The sequence below is a fragment of the Artemia franciscana genome, chromosome 12, assembly GCF_032884065.1.
Source record: "Artemia franciscana chromosome 12, ASM3288406v1, whole genome shotgun sequence".
In the NCBI taxonomy this organism is placed as follows: domain Eukaryota; kingdom Metazoa; phylum Arthropoda; class Branchiopoda; order Anostraca; family Artemiidae; genus Artemia; species Artemia franciscana.
The window spans coordinates 36,180,049-36,202,403 of NC_088874.1; the positions used below are offsets into that span (position 1 = coordinate 36,180,049).

Consider the following 22,355-nt stretch of genomic DNA (forward strand, 5'->3'; position numbering starts at 1 on the left):
TCTCCTGGCTTTGTTATTGTCGGAGACTTTGATCAAACTAATAGGCAATGAGTTTCAAATGTTTTAGATATGCGACAAGCCGTTACAATACCTACCCATCAAAGTGGCAGCACACTTGGCTTGATTTTTACAAACTTGAGAGACTTTTATTACGCACCGAGATCCCTAGGACCCCTTCTGAATTCTGATCACTTTATCATCTTCTTGGAAGCTAGTTCGGCAATTCTGAAACCAAAACGAGTCAAATATTCACTGCAACCACTTACTAAGGACTCAATGTATACATTGGGTCACTGGATCGGTAATTATAAGTTTGAGGACACCTTTGACCAGCAGATTTAGCAAACTCCTGGGGAAAAGTCAGAGCGAGATAGAGTCTGCTAGAGACACTCTCGAAAACCAGTGGCTGAGCCTGCCATATTCCAAAGAATAAATGATCCTGAAGTCTGGTGGTAAAGAGCTAGTGTCCTCACCATCTTATTTTTGGAAGCTCTTGTTAGATGTGAAGAATCCCAACGGTACTCCCAAATTATTTGAACTATCAAACTTTATGCTGAACTTATGCGCGTTACCTCATTCAAGTGCTGGTGCCGAAAGACAGTTTTCTCAACTAATAAACATTAAAACTAAGCTGCGAAATCGGTTGGAAGTGAAAACTGTGGATTCCCTCATGCATGTAAAGCAGATAGTTACTCGTAGCGCTGCGTCGGTGGATCGGTGGTAGATTCTGCCAATATTACTTAACAACTTTTCGAAGTGGTACTGCAAGGCTGACGACAAGGATGAGCAAATAAAGAATGAATCTGAACATGACCTATTTGACTGACCAATCAGAAAACCAAATAACTGAAATCAGATTGCAGTAGCCGAAGTTTTTTTCTCCAAAATCGTTAACCACTAGAAATTGATTTTTTTTTTTTTTTTTTTTTTAAACGAAAGCTGAAGATTTGAACGGATTTCTTGTACAGGAAATCTGCATTAAAGTTTTCCTTCATACTCTTACATTCTTGTAATCTTCTCCTTTCTTTCTTGAAAAACTTGGCCTTTTCTGAACCCAGGGTGTGGCTGGACCTCTGTATCACGCTTCTGAATTGGATTCCGATTCATTTTGTATCTGCTCACTTTCCGTAAGTCTTCATAACATGGAATGCACCGTATGTGAAATCCAGCCCATTTTTTCCCTTATAAAGGTCTCTTCATGCTGTTTAGGTTTTTCGGCTCGGTCGATCTTGAGCCGCGAAGATGGCAAAGGCCTAGCGTAAAATATTTTGGATTTGCTTGGACATTTGTTGTGCACCATTCTTCTTTTGGTGAAAAGGATTCCAATTAAATAAGCCTTTCCATTGTCTTTTACAGATACCATCGACCTCTCCTCAGAAGAAAGAGAGTGGGCAGAGAGAAACAGATTTTCCTCGAAAAACCATAGCTATTCTTGACACCAAATAGCCTTTTACCTTGGTCTTCTGTACTTTTTCTTTTTTATTTCAACATTTGATGTGATATTTGTCTTGTCACTATTTGCAGAAAATTTGAAATTTCTTTGTTTTTTGAAGAATAACTTAGCTTTATACAGAACAAGTGATATTTGTCTTGTCATTATTTCTCTCCTTATCAAGTTTGATCTCTTAGTTAATTGATCTCATGAATACATTAATGTTTGGATGAAATAACGCTGTGGTTGTGTATTTTTGCGAGAGCAGCGTTATAAAACGCGTTGGCGAAAGCCAGGTGTGAAAAGGATGTGAAGCAAGTTCTAACCCAAGTGCGTTTTACTCGCTTTTCGATATCAGTCTGCGGGAAATGGCCGACAAAATTTTGCAGCAAATCTCATATGCTAGTGAAGGAAAAAAGGGAGCGAGGGCAATTAAGCCGTGTTGGCAGTGACAGACATCGTATCTGTGGTCTGCTGAGGCAAATCTTTTAATCCCTGTCTTCATTATGGCATTTTCCACCTGAGATAGTTGGGGCGGCTCATAGTAAGATAGGTTTTATCGCCGTTTTCGTTTTCTCGCGGTACAGAATAGACATTTTGGCTGGAAACGTAAAAACTAAACAACACATGTTGTCATTCATCTTAGTTGTACTCCAACTTTTCTTTAAGTTCCTGTAACACCGCAAACGCAGCACAAATGATTCAGTTTCTTCTGCAGTTCCTGAAATAAGACTGCGCTTTCGAATTTTTGTCAAAAATGACGAAAATGAAAGCTGTCGTCCAAAAAGCGGCATAGGACTTTACTGAGTTTTTGGAAGAAGAATAACTAGTACAACCGAAGGTTCGAGAGAACCCGAGAAATTGTACTCAATTCTTTTTCTTCTTCGCGTATTAGGTGATTTGAGGTTTTACATGGGATTTTACTTATTTGAAGAACCGCTTTGCCTTTACTTAAAACAGAAGAACGTAAATCTGGCCCTGGAGTTATGAGAAAACCATTTAAGGCCTTTTTTTGTCAACTTTTAAAGTATATTGGCTAATTTTCTAGGAGTACTCAAAAAGTCTCCCCTTTTTGCTGAATTGGACACTTTAGTCTAAAATAGTTTGGCAACACTGGTGTATTCGTATCTGTGGACAAGTAAAAGAAAAAAGGGAATATCAGGCCTAGTTTAGCCTAGTAATAGAAAAAAATAGTATCTGTATGTGCTGATAACTGTTAGTTTTTGAACTTTTTTGTCAAACATCTTTAATTTCCGGATAAATTTGTAGTTTACAACATAACCTAGCTAGGATGAAAGGGAATGTATGAATTTTTGCCTTTTATAGGCCTAGCCTATGCTGTTTCATGGTTCAATATTTGCTTGGAGGTCAAAATACATTTTGAGACCATATGGAGCTCATAAAAGCACATAGTCACCAAATGTCAAGAAGAACGCTACAAAAAAAACCTGGCTAGTGAGAAAAAAATGTCATGATTCAGTTGTGTTAGGCTACCCTAATTATTAATTTTCCTATTCTTAATTGCAGCCTAAAATTTATTTTGATTAAAAAATTGCAGGAATTTGTAAAAGAGATTGAAACCCCTCTAAAATGTTGCCATTTTTGCTGTGATATAATTTTTGAGGAGTTTAAAGCTCTCTTTAAAAGAAAACTTCAGTAAAATTCTAGTTTAGTGTCTTTTTGCTATCTTGGAAAGGGGTTAGGTTAGGAAAATGAAGCTTTCAGGGATGAGTCTAAAGGCTAAAGTATGTCATTGGAAGGTATCTTGAAGTAGGCTACCTACCTCCACTCCCTCTCCCTCTAGAGAGTCCTGACCTTTGATGATCTTTAAAAATATGTGTGTTATAAAAGTGAAACCTTGCAAAATTGATCTTCTGCTTGAATGAAATACACCAAAATTGTTTTCAGCTTCACAACTTTGCTCAATCCCAATTTATAAGGTTTTAAAGATATACAAATACATTTTCTAAGATTTGAAAAAAAATTGATATAGCTTAGAATTCTACTCAAATAATAGAGATTGCATTTTCAGAGCTAAAGACAGAGAAAAAGCAACCTTTTTGAGAACTGAAAATTAAGGGAAAATATTGTTTTGTCAAAATTTCAATAGGTATAAACCTGTCATGTAGTCAAATTTCAGGGCCCTCTAAAGGGAGAAGGAGTAGAGGCATGTGCTTTAAAATATTCTTCCAGGATATATCTAGCCAGTAGACTCATCCCCAAAAGTTTCATTTTCCTAACCCAACCCCTTTCTGAGATAGCCAAAAGTCACTAAACTAGAATTTTACCCAAATTTCAAGCAGGTTTTTTCATAATACTTTACAATCAAGACTTAGGAAAGTAATAATTACCATTCTTGACCAAGCTACAAATGGGAGTTTTTTCTCACTAAACAGTTTTGTGTTAAAACATTTTTTTTTTTTTGGCAACTATAGACTGTTATAACTTTTGGTGGAATGTTAAAGGCTTGAAATTGAATTTTCCCAAAGAGATGATTATTTAGCTATGAGAAAGCATAGGAAAAGGAATCTATTAATGTGTCCATTTTGGTCTTAGCTAAATTATGTTGTAAACTGCAAATTTACCTATGTTAGAACTAGTTTAATGGCTTCAACACTCAATAGGAAACACTTGAAAATTATAAAAAATGCTTTCAATGATTCTAAATTTTGGAAATGGTTTCATTTGACTTTATTACCCTGCCCCCTCCTATCATAGTGGCCAAATTTTGGTAAATATATACCCTACTGTCAATCAGGGTGCTTCAAACTAAAAATACCTTTTTTCTTTGTTACTTTACAATCACTTTTTCAACTATACTTTGCCAAACTTTGAGTGATGTTATTTAATTTTTTGTTGGCTACTGTTCATGCAAGTTCCTAATTTGTTCATAGTTAGCCATGCATTGGGTAAGTTTGATCAACCCCTTACTTAGGCCTACAGAGTTTTTTTTTGCTCATAGAATCAGTTTGAAAAAGTTGCTTATATTAAAAAATAAATAGAAGATTTAACTAAATCATGTTTATAAAAGAATTTGTAGAAAATCCAGGAAAACTAAAGGCTAGAACTTCTATTCTTTGCAAATTGCATTTTTATGACTTCATAACTTTATGGTACCATGCAATTTGGAAAGGGCCTTGTTCTTTGTGAAAAAGTGGTCCAGCAAAAACATTTCTTTTTTCAACAACACTGACATCCTTTTTCTTGTGCCAGTTTTAACTAAAGTCAGCATTAATTGAAGGCTATGTTCCAAATATTATAACTGCACTATTCCCTCTTCTTGTAAGTTTTCTGGTTGTCTAGTGAAAAAAAATCTTTCTCATAGAGCACAACATAGAAATCAGATAGTTTGATCTGGAGACCCAAGTCCAAATTACAAGCAGAATTATCATCATCCTTACATTTAGTGATCTGGCCGTTGTCCCAGCTAAGTTCACTAGAATCATTACATGTTTTTTCTTTGGCAAGTTATCTGATGTGTTGTCAGATAAGTAGTCTAGATTAAGGGATTTTTGTATTTTTTTTTCAACCCCCTTTCTTTATTTGGCTTCATATTAGCTTTGTCTAGTTTCACTTCACTTGTCCCTGAATCCTCAAGACAAGTGATTTTCCTGGAGCCTTGTTAAGCTTTATTTGTTTACATGATTTAGTATGAACAATGACAAGCTGCTTTTTTTCAAAAAAAGTTTATGTCATAATCACCAATTTTATCATTTGCCTATTAAGAATTTTTTTAGTGCAATGCTTTCAGTTTCAAGCATGCTTTAATCAATTAATATTGCCATCCTTAGCCAGCTCATTCCAGAGGAGCTTCAATAGTTTGGGAAAACCTCCTTCTGGACAGATTTTTTGGCAGGGTTTTGCATCTTGTATTTTTTTAGGGTTTTTCTCCAGTTCTTTAAAGTCAGCTCAAAGAATGCTACTTCAAGGCATTTCAAGAAATGGGAGCAGTTTGGTGGTAATTGAACAAAAACATTATCCTTTTCTTCGCAGACCTTGACACTTTGTCTAAAAGGAAGTAGACCAAATCAAAGAATTTGAAGCAACCAATTTGAAATAGATACTCAATGAAGTTCCAGGTGCTAAAGTAAAAAAAAAAAATAAGACTTGAAATCTGATCTTTTCTTTTAAAATGAATAGAAAGTGTTGTTAATAAACGAAAATTAATTTGGAATCTGGCCTGAAAGTTTTAGGGAGACAAGGGGTTGGGGTGATCTGTAGGCAATTTCTCTGGAAAACATCTAGTAAATTTTCATCTGCTTTTCAGAGTGCCCATGCTTCAGAGCCATATTTGACCACTGTCATCACTGTAGCTTCGAATATTCTAATCTTGGTTTGTAGACTTATCTTTCTATTCTTCCAAACTTTTTTTAACTGTGAAAAAACACCCTGAGCTTTAGCTATTCTACTTTTAACATCTTCACTGCTCCCGCCATCTTTACTAATAATACTACCAAGGTAACTGAAGCTCCCAACCTGATCAATCTTTTTGTTACCTAATGTCACCTGTTCATCTTCACTTATTCCTAGCCTTAGTGACTTAGTCTTCTTAACATTAATTTTCAAGCCTATTTTAGCACCCTGAACTCATAAACCTCTAAAAATTCATTCATTTTGCTCACACTTTCATCTAATATGCTTAAATCATCATTATAATCTAAGTCCTGGAGCGTTCTTCCTCCCCATTTGATTCCATGGTCTCTAATTGCCTCGTACATAGCGCAAATCACTTTAATGTATTTTTCTGGTATACCATATAACGATAAGACCTTTGTTAACGCTGTTCTATCAACAGAATCGAAAGCTTGCTCACAATCGATAAAACTAAGGACCAAAGGTGTTTGACATCAAAGGGACATCTCAATTATTAACCTAAGAGTGAAAACATGGTCTACACATCCTCTACCTTTTCTAAAACCCCATTGTTCTTCCCTTAAAACTTTGTCTACAGCATGTCTCAGTCTAAAAAGTATCATATTACTCAGTAATTTGCTACCTACAGAGACCAGACTAATGCCTCGATAATTACAACACTCACTCTTGTCACCTTTCTTATACAGTGGTTTAATTAAGGTTTTCCTAAAATCATTGGGTACTTCCCCTTTTTCAAAAATCATGTTCATAATCTTCAGTAGCTTATTCCTAACCTCAGAGCCACCATATTTAAGAAACTCATTAATCATACTATCAGCACCTGGAGCCTTATTATTTTTTAATCCTTTTAGTACTGTCGCTAATTCTTCCTCACTAAACAAATCTTCCTTCACATTCAAGGTATCACAAACTTTTTCATCTATATCTTTTCCTGCAACTGTATCTCAGTTTAGCACATTCTCAAAATGTTCCACCCATCTTTCTTTAACTTTTTCCTTATCACTAATTGTGGCCCCATTTCTATCTTTAACTGGGATTAGTCCGGATTGGCTACCCCATTTCAATTTATTAACATGCCAGTATAATATTTTACTATTATGCTGTCTAGCCGCATCTTCCAGATCCTCAGCAATTTTATCTATCGCCTCCACTTCACATCTTCTTAGTTCATATTTTAATGCTTTCTCCACTTTCTTTACATTCCTTTTGTTTTCATACGACCTATCACTCAGATAATTCTTATGCAAACCCCTTCTACTCTCTATTAAACCTAAAGCTTTTTCACTAATATTCCTAGTTGCAGTCTTAGCACTCTTCCCTAGGACACCATCAGCAACTTCACAAATTGTTTTTCTGAAATTATTCCATCCATCTTCCACATTGTCAAATTTTAAACCCTAAAGTTTAGTACTCAACTGTTCCTGGAATTTTTTTTCTCAAATTTTCATCCTGAAATCTATCAACATCATAACTTTCCAGGAGGGAGTTACCCTTCCAAAATTTCAGCTTTAAATTAACCTTAGACACTACTAGATGGTGATCTTTACTTTTAACATCAATAACAGCACTCCTATACACCCTAGTATCTTGTATTGATCCTGCTAGTCTTCTGTTTACAATAACATAATCAATAAGGTTTGCTGTCTTACTATCACGTGAATACCATGTTAACTTATGGGCCATTTTGTAACCAAACACCGTATTGGTTATAACTAGGTTGTTATACCTACAAAATTGCAAAAGCCTATAGCCATTACTGTTTTCTTTTCCTACACCAAATTTACCTAGGCTAGGATACCATCTATCCCTATTTCTACCAACCTGGGCATTAAAATCTCCTAGCAAAAACACCATATTTCTACCTGATACCCTGTCTATTTGCTCCTGTAACTGTAAGTAAAATTCATCTGAGTCACTAGTATCTCCATCAGTTGGTTCAATGGGAGCATATACTACTATAACTGATACCCTAAACTTTTTAGTCATAAAATTAGCAATTAGTATTCTATTATTAATACCTTCCCAGCCTAGACAAGACTTAGCAGCTTCCTTATTCATCATGAGCCCTACTCCCTGTCTATGTACCCCATCCTTCCTGCCTGAGTAAACAAATTCTATGTCACCTAATTTCATGCTTCCTACCCCTGGGATATGAGTTTCTGAAACTCCTAATAAATCCAGTTCAAACCGTCTGAATTCGTCAGTCAAAATGTCGATGCGATAGTAATTTTTTAACGTCGTAATATTCCAAGTTTCATGTTCTTTAAATCTTTGAAATTATTTTGGCCTCAAGAAAAGCAGTGATCCCGGATACCAGTGCAGGATGGGGACCAACATATCTTCTCAAGTCTACACCGAAGCGCTTAAGCCGGCTTAGAACAGGACAGCAAGAAGTCCCTGGGACCTCCAGTAAGTTGGAGGCTTTGTGCATTCCCGGGCCCATCTTGGTCACAACATGGTTTTCAGCACTTGGCGATGCTCTTCTATCAACAAGAGTCGAAATCCTGCACAGACAGTTCCAAGCCTATTACCTCCGACTCATTATATGTTCATGCCTACAAATATTATGCTACTACGGGGAGGCAGCCCATAGTAGATAAATTAGCTAAGAAGAGGTTTTTCAGCCCGAAAACGCCCATCAAAACAAACCAAGCCCAGAAAATTATCCAATAATCAGAATCCCGTACGAGTGCTGTGTTGTTTACTAGGCTATAATTTCCTCGAGGGGCGCCACTCCTCCAGCGGGAAAAATTGACCGCAAGTTTCCCACTCTTTGCAGGTACCCCGAAAGGGTTGAGGCAGCCCTTTACAGAGGCCGTTGTCCATAAATCTGGATCTTACGCCCTGCTGCAGTTGTCCTCCTATAGAGGATCCTCCCACGATGGTGTTCTGCTTCACCATGCAATTTAACCCATTACTGGGAGAAGGTTTGTAACTCATCTGACGTGTGAACACGGCAGTTGGCCCTGCTGAGTGTACATTTGAGGGGCCTTCTTCCTCCTCCACCTGTAATTATGACCTCCAGGGGAGGGTTTCCCAGTTTCTATTATGGGCCCCACTGGGACAAGGTCCTACTTGGTCTAAGCCTCCTATGGAGCTACTCTACCTATCTGTAGGGCATTCCCCTATCTGTTGTCCTCCACCAAAACCTAGCATGATTACCTAATAATTAACTAACTAATGCAACTAATAAATAGTTGCAGTAAATTACAACTTTACTTTAATCTAGACTATAAAGTAAAGGACAAAAATAACATATACAAGCTCTGTTGTCCTCTGCTAAAACCTAGCATGCAAACTAATAATTAATTAACTATTGCAACTAATTAATAATTGTAATAAAGTACAACTTTCCTTTTAATTTTTACCCTAAAATAAAGAAAACACAAAAAAGCTCTGTTGTCCTCTACCAAAACCTAGCATGTTAACTAATAATTAACTAATAAATAGCCCATTTGGCCTGATTGCAACACCTCACAAGCCACACCTTTAGAAACTAATTGTTTTCATCTACTTGGGAACTCAATTTGAGCCTTTTGAGAACCCTTAAACATGATATCTTGGTAAAGATGCAGATTTTGACTTATTCAGAAGAAGACATGCCAGAACAAAAATAGAAAAACTTTCAGATTGCTAATTCTATTCTCTGTTTTAGGGTTTGGTTTGCATTTTTGATGATTCACCCCCCTGTCCCTTGCTAATGGTCTCAAATAACTCTTTGTTGTATGAAGAGATTAACCAAAATATGATAAAACTCTTATTTTATATTTTGCAGCAAGTACCTATGTATCATATTTCCTTGTTTTTATCTGGATTTTATCATATTTGTTTTACTTTAATCAGTTTTTAATCATATCCTAAAATTGATGTATTTTATGAAGTAAAAAATTCCTTTATTTTTTAGTTAGTTTCCTTGTTCAGCTTGCATGCCTTATAGCCTAGAGTTAGCTTCCTTGTAGGCTACATAAGACCATTAGAGTAGCACTAGAAGGAATCGTCAAAAATGCAAACTAAATTATGGAAAAGAGCATAAAATTAGCAATCTAAAAATGTATCCATATTTTTGATCTACCATGTCTCCTTCTGAAGAGGCCCTATTTTTGACCTTTTGGCACAAACTAATATTAAAAGTGTACATTTTTGCAAATCATATATTATCCCTTAAGTTTTCATAGCCCATTATCTTTAATATCCTCTTATGTATTATATTTTCATCAAATACATTTAATAGCAAATGAGCAGAATTGAGCTATGGGAAATTTCTTGAAGGATACATAGTTAGACAATTTAAGGTCTTGTTTGGCTTCATTTTGGCTATAAATTTAATTTTGGAGATTTCTCTTTTATGCAACAAAAATTACATCAGATTGTCACTGTTTAATGCCAAGGTATATCAATTGGAGGGTTTTTACCAATCCCCCTTTCCGTGTGAACTTTGATATAAACATTTGACTAGTATACTCATTGAAAAATGTTTTTTTTTGGTACTTTTATTATACCAAATTAAAAAATTGAAATGGTCATAATTGCCTCCTAGATCATTTGTGAAAATGCCTGTTTCCAAGATACAAAAATTGTCAAAAACAGTTCATGGTAATGAACTGTAGTAAGGAGGGACCCGGCTCAATAGTAACCAAACTCTAAAAAATGGAATTTTGGTACCAATAGCTACATCAAAAGAATCCCATTTTAATGCTGATTTTAAATATATAAGTTTCATCAAGTTTAGTCTTACCCATAAAAAGTTACGAGCCTGAGAAAATTTGTGTTATTTTAGAAAATAGGGGGAAACACCCCCTAAAAGTCATAGAATCTTAACGAAAATCACACCATCAGATTCAGCGTATCAGGGAACCCTACTGTAGAAGTTTCAAGCTCCTATCTACAAAAATGTGGAATCCTGTATTTTTGCCAGAACGCAGATCATGGATGTGTGTTTATTTGTTTGTTTTTTTATTTTTTTTTTCAGGGGTGATCGTATCGACCCAGTTGTCCTAGAATGTTGCGAGAGGGCTCATTCTAACGGAAATGAAAAGTTCTTGTGCCCTTTTTAAGTGACCAAAAAAATTGGAGGGCACCTAGGCCCCCTGGAGGCACCCAGTGCTTACATATAGTAATGGCTATTGGGAAGTGTACGAGCGTTTTCGGGAGGATTTTTTGGTTGGAGGCAGGGGTTGAGAAGAGGGGGATATGCTGGGGGATCTTTCCATCGAGGAATTTGTCATGGGGGAAGAAAATTTCCATGAAGGGAGCGCAGGATTTACTAGCATTACTTAAAAAAAAAAAAAAACAATGAAAAAATAAATATGAATAAGTTTTTTTTCAGCTGGAAGTAAGCAGCAGCATTATAACTTAAAACGAACAGAAATTATTACCCATATGAGGGGCTCACCTCCTCCTAATACCTCGCTCTTTACGCTAAAGTATTTTTAGTAATTTCAACTATTTATTCTGCGGCTTTTGTGATTCAGGGGTCATTCTTAATGAATTGGGACAAAATTTAAGCTTTAGTGTAAAGAGTGAGGTACTGACGAGGGGGCGAACCCCCTCATATATGTAATAAAAACACGAGAATACAAAAGTTCTTTACGGAAGCTAATTTATAAGTTACTTATATCTTTTACTTATAAAAAGATTCGTAAAAAATTAAAAGTTCTAGTTGCCTTTTTAATTAACCGAAAATCGGAGGGCAACTAGGCTTCCTCCCCCCCTCTTTTTTTCTCAAAGTCATTCAATCAAAATTTGAGAAAGCCTTTTAGCCAAAAAAAAAAAAAAAAAAAATACAAATTTCGTTTTAATTATTCCTCTGCGGAGAGCCAAAATCAAAACATGCATTGAATCAAAAACGTTCAGAAATTAAATAAAAAAAAACAAGTTTTTTAAATGAAAGTAAGGAGCGACATTAAAACTTAAAACGAACAGAAATTACTCCGTATATGAAAGGGGCTTTTCCTTCTCAACGCCCCGCTCTTGACGCTAACGTTTTTTGCTGTTTTAAAATGTAGAGTTAAGAGAAAGAGTCAAACTTTAGCGTAAAGAGCGGAGTGTTGAGGAGGAAAAGTCCCTTTCATATACGGAGTAATTTCTGTTCGTTTTAAGTTTTAATGTCGCTCCTTACTTTCATTTAAAAAACTTGTTTTCTTTTATTTTATTTCTTTGTAGAGGGAAAAAGTAGAGGAGATGAAAGGCTCTGGATCAACTCCTGAATGTTTATTTTATCTAATCCATTGACTTTCCAAGACAGCCAAGTAAAATGTTCTATTACTTTAGGGAGGCAAGATGTTACAGTTATGAGTTTTTCAAAATCTGAATTCAAATAGTTGTTTGCTACATTTGGTGCTTAAATAGTAGATTTATTTTTCTAGTTCTTTTAATTACTGCTCTCTTTATTAGATTAGTCAAGTAAAGTCAATGGTATTTTTTGGGTTTCATCTGGTAAATTTTATATCATATAGTAAAGCAGGTCAAAGCCTGGGTCAAAAGTCTAGTAGCCTCCCCCCCCCCTACAGCCTTTTTGGATACACTAAGAATCAAATATTTATCCTTTTTCTTGATGATAAAAGTTGCATATAAACAATGGGTAAATTTCATAGTTTACTATCCTTGAGAGGGCACCTTATAAGGGAAAAGAGGGGGAAATGGGGCTGGTTGCCCCCCAATCTCTCTTCAACACTCCTGGAAACCTTCAACTTAACACCCTCAGTTGTACCTTAGATATTGCCTATATTTTTTTCCACCAAGACTGAGCACATAGCCTAGTGCATTTTGATTTTGTTTTGCACCCCTTTTAGTTTTTCCTTAATTTTCACATTAATGCCCTCTTTTCCAACAAAAATCCTTATATGTTAACTATAAGCAACTTGCACAAGTTTGAGTCCTTGCTCCAGGAACAGAAGGGGAAGGGAGGTTGTCAACCTTAGAATCGTTGCTTTTTGACCTTAGGACTATTTTGAACAGAATGGCTGTGTCAACATTGTGATTGGTCGCTTTTGATTCTTAAAAAGGGTACTAGGCGTTCTAATTTCCATCCAAATGAGCCCCCCTCAAAAGTCTGTGCAGCATTCTCTTCCATACCAAGTGCTTCTTTAAAACAGTATAATACATTGAAGCCGTGTGGCTCTTTATTTAATAGTACAATTCTTATTTGACATGTTCTGATTCTTGCTGCTGCTTGTAATTCTTGCTGCCACTTATCTTCTATTCACATATTTCCTTGTCCTTGCTGTTGCATGTCTCTAATCACATATTTCTTTGTTTTTCATTTTTGATTTGTTCTGACTGTGGTTGTTGCATGTCTTTTGACCACAAATTTTCTTGTGCTTCACTTCGTTTTTGACTTGCTTTAATTTAGACTGCCACTTATCTTTTAACCGCTTATTTATGTGTTCTTCAATTTCGTTTTTGACTAGGCGCTCGTCTATTTCTAGGTGACTAGGTGCTTGTCTTTCTTGTCTTGTCAATTTTGTTTTGACTACTGCATGTCTCTTAACCTCATATTTCTTTGTTGTTCACTATCATTTTTTACTTGTTATAATTTTGTTTTCACAAGTATTCTAACCATAAACTTCTTTGTTCTTCATTTTCGCATATCGTTATATCAGGCTTGCCTCCTGATCTTGTCTCATTTGATGGTCTAGTTTATTAATTTTAAGCAATTGTTAATTCACGTTTTATTCTCTATCTATTATGGATCTCCTGAAAATGTGTTTGACAAAAAGACTCATTACACTTGGTAGTTTGTGCTTAGCTTTGTTTCTTTTGTAATTTTGCCTGCATCATTCTGCTGTTGAAAAATGCTCATAAATATGATGGTACTCGCGGGATATCCCCCCCCCCCCTCGAAATCAATGTTCTTGACGAATTTGATCAAATCGTGCCCTTTATAGATCGTTTTACTTGGCCCAAAAATCCCAGGATGCCAATCTTCAAAAAAAAGAATATGGAGCCCTTTTAGGAAAAAAAAATACTTATATAATTATTGCTTGTTTAAAGAGATAAGATATAGAGAGATGTGTCTGCAGGTTTGGTCACAAAATGCCAGTGCTTCCACTATCACCAAATTTGTTGGGGGCTTCTGGATTTTTTTATTTTATTTTCGGTACTAGCCGCTTTGGAGCTTTTTGCATACTGGGGGGGGTACCCTCCATTTTTTACTCTTGAAAAGGGCACTAGAACTTCTGATTTCCAGTCGAAAGATTCCTCTCGGAAGTTTATGCAGCTACCCCTTTCACATGAACGGCTTCTGGGAAAAAAATTAATAATGAAATATTGAAGCCTTATGGCTCTTTACTATAAATAATGCTATCTAATTTCACTGCCTATGATTACCTCCAAAACAAACATTACAGTTAATTTTATTCTTCCCTGTTTCTTACTGCCCTTATGGGGATGCCTTAGGGGGGAGATTTATTGTTGAAAAAGCAAACTCTGATTGTTTGAACTGGTTCAGTGGTCAATTTACGGGTAAACTTGTAACGCCAATTGAGTTATATTAGCATTATCCAAAATAAGAGAAAAAATATCACCTTTAAAGGCCTATAAAAGGCTTAAAATTAAATTGGTGAGTAGAGCTATTCTTTTACTCGGAAAGAGCACAAACACGAATTTGAATGGTATGTTTACCTTATTCCTAGGTCAGCAATCTAAACAACTTCAAATTTACCAAAACGATAATGAAGTTTGCAATCTAAAAATGTGTCTATTTTTGTTCTTATATGTCTTCTTATGTTGAGGGCCTAATTCTAGGCCTTTACCCATTCTTCTATTGAGACTAATTGGAATGACAGTCAGCCTACTACTCTTATATCAGCTAGAAATCACAAAATTTTGTCACTTGATAGTTAGCCTATCATAGTAAAATAAAAAATACACCATTGTTGGAAACCCCAAAGAAAAAATTTACAGCCCAACTTTGAACAACAAGGAAAATCACATTTTCGCATCGTTAGCACTCATGGTGGCCGGTGTCTGTCTTGGAGGATGACGCCTCCACAACCCTCAGGGCAAGGGTTGCAAGTTATGCCCTTGGGACATATAAGGTTTTTATAGAAAGCGTGGTCGTATAATCTTTGGAGGGGCTCATTGAATTGGTAATCAGAAGTTCTAGTGCCTTTCTAAGAGTCAAAGTAATCGAAGGGCAACTATTCCCCCGCCCCCAACACACATGCATCGTATTTTCCAGAAATACAAAAAGGCTAATAGACATTTTGAGATAGCCATTTTATTTGAAATAGTCCAAAGATCATATAATAAGGCTTTTGGTGTTGATACAAACCACAAGAGCTCGGGGGCGAGGGTTGTAAGCTATGCTCTGGGGCATTTAAGGTTTTTATAGAAGGGGCGGCTGTTTAACTTTAGAGGGGGCTCGTTTGGTTGAAAATTGGAAGTTCTAGTTTCCTTTTAACAGTCAAAAGTGAGGGAGGCCAACTTAGACTCCTTCCCTGGACAGCCTCTCTTTTCACCATACACATCTGATTGAAGTTTAGAGACAGTAATTTTGTTCAAAATAGTCCAAAGAAACTATAACAATGCCTCTAGGGTTGACATAAACCTTCAGCACCTGGGGACAGGGTTGTAATTTTGATCCGTTTTTTATTATAATTTCTATTCGTTTTGGGTTTAATTTATTTATTGAGGCCGATTTGTGGCAGTTTTACGCTTGGTAGATTATTTGATTCTATTTTTGTACATTTTTAGTTTAATGGAGTTCTTTACTTTTCTTCGAAAAATGTATTTTTTGGATAAACTTTTTGTAATTATTGTCAATAAAAAACGAACAGAAAATTAATTTAAAAGAAAACGAGTTTCTAAAAAAAAAAGTAAAGAGCTCCATTAATCCGAAAATGAACAGAAATAAATTCAAACACTTTTCCAAGCTTAAAACTACCACAAATCACCATCAATAAATAAATTAAACCCAAAACAAACATAAATTACAATAAATAACCGAGTCAAACTCAAAACGTATGTGTTTGTCGTCATTTTTGACAAAACAATGTACTATGTTTTCTCAGCGCCAAAATTTGTTAGGTTAGGTTAAAAAGTGCTTAAATTTGAATTTGCAAAAGAAACGATTATTATATTTGTAAAGAACATAAAAAAAGGCATCAAGTTGTGTATTCACTTAAATACGTTCTGAGACCATACTTGCTATGCATGACGTATGAAAAAAAAAGAAAGGAACTAAAAAATGAAAAGAGAAAAAAATAGGTGAGAAAAACGAGGATTTTATCAGCCAGTAGTAAAATATGAAAAACAAGCAAATATTTCGACAAGGACCTCCGCCAAGTCGTCCTCAGTGCTGAAAAAAAGAAAACAATTTTTTTTTGTTTCTATATATAGAAAAGATTTTTCTATATATAGAAAGCCGACCCATAATGATCGGTATCTACATTTCTCGTCAAATCACCCTCCTTGTGTAAAAAAGGGGTAGTAATTTCTTTAGTCGACAGGGTTCTAAAAATATATTCACGTAATCATGTAAAATCCGAGTTAGATTACGTGAAAGATATTCTATTCTGCAATGGCTACCCAATCAACCTCATGGAAAATATAATAGATAGACGATTAAAAAAGATAAAACAGGAAAACTGGAAGCCCGTCCCCTTGATTCAGTTACACTGGCAATTGAGAAAAAAAACTTTCACTACATTACCATACATCTCGAAACTCAGCGACAAACTTGGAAAAATTTTAAAAAAACATAATCTCTTTGATTTTTTCAGAACTGAACAAAAAGTTGAACATTTTTTCAACTCGGGAAAGGATAAAACGGACCCAATACTAGGTGGTGGTGTCTACAGAGCCCCGTGTTCACGTGGGAAATCTTACATTGGAAGGACCCATCAACAACTAGGGGAACGATTGCAAGAACACAAAATTTCAATAGATAAGTCCCTGAGATTGGAAAATAAAAATGACAACTTTGATTCAGCTCTGGCCCAGCAAATATACGAAAATTCTGACTTAGTTTTTTTGAAAAGGCAACTTTAATATCTACCGTAAATGGTTTACCGCAATCTTTTAAAGAGGCAATTGAGATAAAAAAAAAGAACATATAAATAGAAATTTGGCTATAAATAGAGACACGAGAGATATTTCCTTAAGCCCAGTTTATAATAATTTAATATTAATAGACTCTATGAACATTTTCGCCCAGTCTAATTTAAGACAACCTGTCCGCATATCTAATGAAAACCGAAATTGTTGACAGGCGAAATCTGTTGCAAGGCAAAGGATACTTATTCAATCTAATTGGTAACTTCTCTTTCATTGATTTCAAGCTGGTTTTTGTTGGTTGAGTCAGTGTCTTTCTTCCTCTCGTGTACTTCACTAATAAAGGTTAGATTTTGCTGTTGTTCCTTCTTTGTTTTCTTTTTTTTTTGAGCACTGAGGACGACTTGGCGGAGGTCCTTGTCGAAATATTTGCTTGTTTTTCATATTTTACTACTGGCTGATAAAATCCTCGTTTTTTTCACCTATTTGTTTTTTCTGTTTTCATTTTTTATTTCCTTTCTTTGTTTTCATATGTATATTCACTATATTTGTAAGTCAAAAATATGAACAAGAAACTTACCCCCAACCTGCCTAATGTGCAAATACATAGCTTAAATTATATATTTCCAGTGTATTCTGCCACCTGTTAGCCTACTTGTTTTTCCAGTTCTTGTGTTGCCATGGTTGGTTCAATTAACAAGTACTAGGGTTGAGGGATAGATTGGCAGAATCAATGGGAAATATGTAATTTCAACTATAAATTTCTATGCTAGGAGGATTGGAGCTAAAGTAGAGCAGGGTTGCATATAGAATGTGTTAGCCATAGGCCTAATTACTATGTAAATTATAAAAAAATCGCCTTTTTTTAACAGTTTTTTTTTCTATAGGCCTACAGGTCCTTCTCTTGGCTTATACGACATCAAACATCCAAGAAGGCTAATGGCAAGGGTCAGGACCCACAGGGTCTCTGGAAGGTATTGCATATTTGGATGCCTACTTACTATGCCTTTTGACCAAGGTTGAATTTTGATCAAGGTGCCATTAGCCTTTTTGGATATGCTCAGGATCAAAATAGTTTCTCGATGATAAATCCTGCATGCAAACAAAGTACAAATTTCAAATTTACTATCCTTCTCCCTGGGCTAGGGGGGGCATAGTGTCCCTAGAGATATAGCTACTTAACCTTATGAATTGTTTAAACAAAACGATAATTTCAAAATTTCAATCAGTATTTAGCATAGGGAGGGGCTGGCTACCCACTAATCTCTCTTTGGTATCTTGTCAACATACCTTCAAAGTTTTAACTTAATACCCTCAGTTGTTAATAACCTTTATACTTCGAAATATAAATTTTTTTGGCTTCTCCTTTGAAATATTTTTTTTTGGTATTTTCTTAGTTCCAAATTGAAAAATTTAATTGGTAAATATTAAAAAAAATGCTTCCAAGATTTTGAAAGAGTATACCAATCAAATGTTATTGAAAATTATAGTGGCAAGATGTTACAGGATGAGTTTATACAAATCTAGATTCAAAGAGTTGTTAGCTAGATTAGTATCGAAATTATAGATATCTTTCTCTATTCCTTGTGATTGTTGCTCTCTTTAACAAAAACAGTTAATAAAGTGAATAGTATATTTTTGCTTCCTCTGGTAAATTTTTACAATCATGTGAAATTTGTCAGAACCTTGATCAAAAGGCACAGTAAGTAGGCCCAAACATGCAATACCCCCCACAGCCCCTGTGGGTCCTGACCCCTGCCATTAGCCTTTTAGGATGTGCTCAGGATCAAATATTTCTCAATGATAAATCCTGCATGTAAACAAAGTACAAATTGCAAAATTTACCATCCGTGCCATGAGACTAGAGGGAGCATAGCATCCCTATAGATATAGCTACTTGACCATATGAATTGTTTAAACAAAATAGTAATTTTAAAATTTCAATCAGTTTAAAAATCAGTAAAATTTGACATTGAGGGAAACCTAAAATCTTGGAAAATGCTTAGAGTGGAGGGATCGGGATGAAACTTGGTGGAAAAAATAAGCAGAAGTCCTAGATACGCGATTGACATAACTGGAACGGATCTGCTCTGTTTGGGGGAGTTGGGGGGGAGGGTTAATTCTGAAAAATTAGAAAAAATGAGGTATTTTTAACTTACGAAGGAGTGATCGGATCGTAATGAAATTTCATATTTAAAACGACCTCGTAACTCAGATCTCTTACTTTAAATCCCGACCGGATCCAGAGTCATTAAGGGGGGGGAGCCAGAAATCTTGGAAAACACTTAAAGCGGAGATATCAGGATGAAACGTGGTGGGAAGAATAAAAACAAGTCCAAGATACGTGACTGACACAAATGGAACGGACCCGGTGACATATGGGGGAGTTGGGGGGGGACCTAAAATCTTGGAAAACGCTTAGAGTGGAGGGATCAGGATTACACTTGATGGGAAAAATAAGCAGAAGTCCTAGATACGTGATTGACATAACCGGAAAGGATCTGCTCTATTTGGGGGAGTTGGGGGGGGGGTTAAATTTGAAAAAATAGAAAAAATGAGGTATTTTTCACCTACGAAGGAGTGATCGTATCTTAATGAAATTTTATATTTAGAAGGACCTCGTAACTCAGATCTCTCATTAGAGATCAGATTTTAGATCTCGCCCGGATCCAGCGTCATTGGGGGGGGGGACCGGAAATCTAGGATAACACTTAAAGCGGATAGATTAGGATGAAACTTGGTGGGAGTAATAAAAACATGTCCAAGATACGTGACTGACACAACCGGACTGGATCCGCCCTCTTTGGTGGAGTTGGGGGGGGAGGGAGTGATTCGGAAAAGTAGAAAAATGAGGTATTTGTAACTTATGAACGGGTGACCAGATCTTAATGAAATTTGATATTTAGAAGGATCTTGTGCTTTAGAGCTCTTATTTTAAATCCCGACCAGATCCGGTGACATTGGGGGGAGTTGGATGGGGAAACAGGAATTCTTGGAAAACGTGAAAATTGAGGTATCTTTATGCTTTCACGAGTTTGGTGCTTCTGGACTTGCTAGGACGATGAAAATCGGCAGGCGTGTCAGGGATCTGTACAAATTGACTTGATAAAGTCATTTTCCCCAATTCGACCATCTGGGGGTCTGAGGGGAGAGGAAAAATGAGAAAAAATGAGGTATTTTTAACTTACGAGTGGGTGATCGGTTCTTAATGTATTTTGATATTTAGAAGGAGCGCTTGTCTCAGAGCTCTTATTTTAAATCCCGAACGGCATTGAGTCTCTGATTTTCCTTCTAAATCAGTCTATTGATTCATAGAATTTTGCTAAAGCTCATGTATGAGTTTTGGCTCTTCCGACCTCGTCACAAGTTTCATATGAGCTCTTATCTCTTGTTATGCTTTATTTTCCAACTAGTTTCTGGGTTTTGTGCTCCTTCATTTCCTTTTGAAGATTTGTACCATATAATTATTTACCATATGACTATGGTTAATACCATATCATATAATTAAGCCGTTTAGTACCAAATGATAATTCAATGATAATTTAGATTCTAGAGATATCTAACCACCTGGAACAATCAAGGCATACTGACTGTTTTTCAACTCAATTTGGGAAGCATGGAAACACCCACACTGTTGGACATCGCTGCTGTTAAACAAGGTAATTGGTACTATGTGTGTTTGAGACAATTTACTACTTATTTCTGCTACTTTTGTAAAAAAAAAAAAAAAAAAAAAAAAATAAATAAATAAATAGGAGACTTAGTACCGCTCCTCACTTATTTTGGCTACTTTAAATTGAAAAAATAAACTAAACAAACGATATGACATAACTATTTTGTAATCAAAACTTTTTTGCAAATATTTTTTTTTTGACTAAAATCTTGCTAATATATATATATATATATATATATATATATATATATATATATATATATATATATATATATATATATATATATATATATATATATGCAGGTATATATATATATATATATATATATATATATATATATATATATATATATATATATATATATATATATATATATATATATATATATATATATATATATATATATATATATATATATATATATATATATATATATATATATATATATGCAGGTATATATATATATATATATATATATATATATATATATATATATATATATATATATATATATATATGCAGGTATATATATATATATATATATATATATATATATGCAGGTATATATATATATATATATATATATATATATATATATATATATATATATATATATATATATATATATATATATATATATAAATATATATATATATATATATATATATATATATATATATATATATATATATATATATATATATATATATATATATATATATATATATATATATATATATATATATATATATATATATATATATATATATATATATATATATATATATATATATATATATATATATATATATATATATATATATATACTAGCTGTTGGAATGGCGCTTCGCGCCACCCAACACCTAGTTGGTGGGGGCGCTTCGCGCCCTCCCCCAAGCCCCCCGCGCACGTAAGTCGTTACGTGCCATATTAGTTACGCGCCATTGTAGTTGTGTCCCTGTGTCCCACCTGTGGATATAGGTAGATATATATATTTTTTTTAACTACGTAAAACTTGCGAATATACAACATTCTTTGCTGTCACATTGTCTGTCCATATAAATAGATTGTCAGGTTTACCAACTCTTGAACATGCAACATAATAATTGTCCATGGGAAAACAATCCGTATTCAGATCTATACCTCATTTTTCTAACGATTGCCCTTGAGCTTTGTTGATGGTGATTGCTAATCGAACATTCCCTGTGTCCCCGTCGTCATTTATATATCCCCCTGTGCCCCCGGCGTCCGCGTTGTAGTTGTGTCCCTGTGTCCTGTTCGTCATATTCCCTGTGTCCTGGTCGTCATTTGTGTCCCGGTATCCCAGTCTGTAATTTCTCTTTGAGTGTCCCGGTCGTCATTTATATTCCCTCTGTCCCGGTCGTCATTTGTGTCCCGGTCTGTAATTTCTCTTTGAGTGTTTTTTCTTTTTAGTTTTTTTTTGGTTTTTCACCGTTTTTCTTTTTTCTGTTTTCTTTTTCTTCTTTATTTTTCAGCGTCACTATGAAATACATATCGCCGAACATATGTTTTTTAACTAAAATCTGGTAGGCATTGATGACCTTATCCAAGTCAAAATCCCCAACCCAATCATCATCACTATCATTTTCAGTTTTGATATGTTTTGACTCTCGCTGTCCAGGTGGATTTTCATCTAACTGCGCGGTTTTGCGTTCTTTAGCCGCAAGCCTGTTTTCATGCTGTTCTTGTGATTCCTTGGCACGCTTTCTTTTCTTACTTTCTCTATCAGCCGCAAGCCTGTTTTCATGCTGTTCTTTTGATTCCTCGGCACACTTTCTTTTCTTACTTTCTCTATCAGCCGCAAGTCATTTGGCATAGACTCTTTGAGCAGCTTCCTCGGCTGTTGCCATTGTAGGTTC

At 35.1% G+C, this 22,355-nt stretch overlaps 1 protein-coding gene across 10 annotated transcripts in view; it reads left to right on the plus strand.

Moving 5' to 3' along the window:
• Window positions 1-2,560: 2,560 nt before the first annotated feature.
• The window catches only part of LOC136034055 (zinc finger protein 182-like), a 62,935-nt gene continuing 43,140 nt past the window's right edge, over window positions 2,561-22,355 (plus strand). For 2 of the 10 annotated variants that reach the window (XM_065715166.1, XM_065715160.1), the window contains exons 1-2: window positions 2,561-2,631; window positions 20,348-20,460. In XM_065715166.1, the coding sequence (XP_065571238.1) occupies window positions 20,418-20,460 (43 nt within the window). In that variant the 5' untranslated portion in view covers window positions 2,561-2,631; window positions 20,348-20,417. Of the gene's footprint in view, window positions 2,648-2,716; window positions 2,736-5,699; window positions 5,766-15,695; window positions 17,147-20,347; window positions 20,461-22,355 lie in introns of those variants that run through there. The other 8 variants (XM_065715165.1, XM_065715159.1, XM_065715162.1 and 5 more) reach the window with 7 other exon arrangements.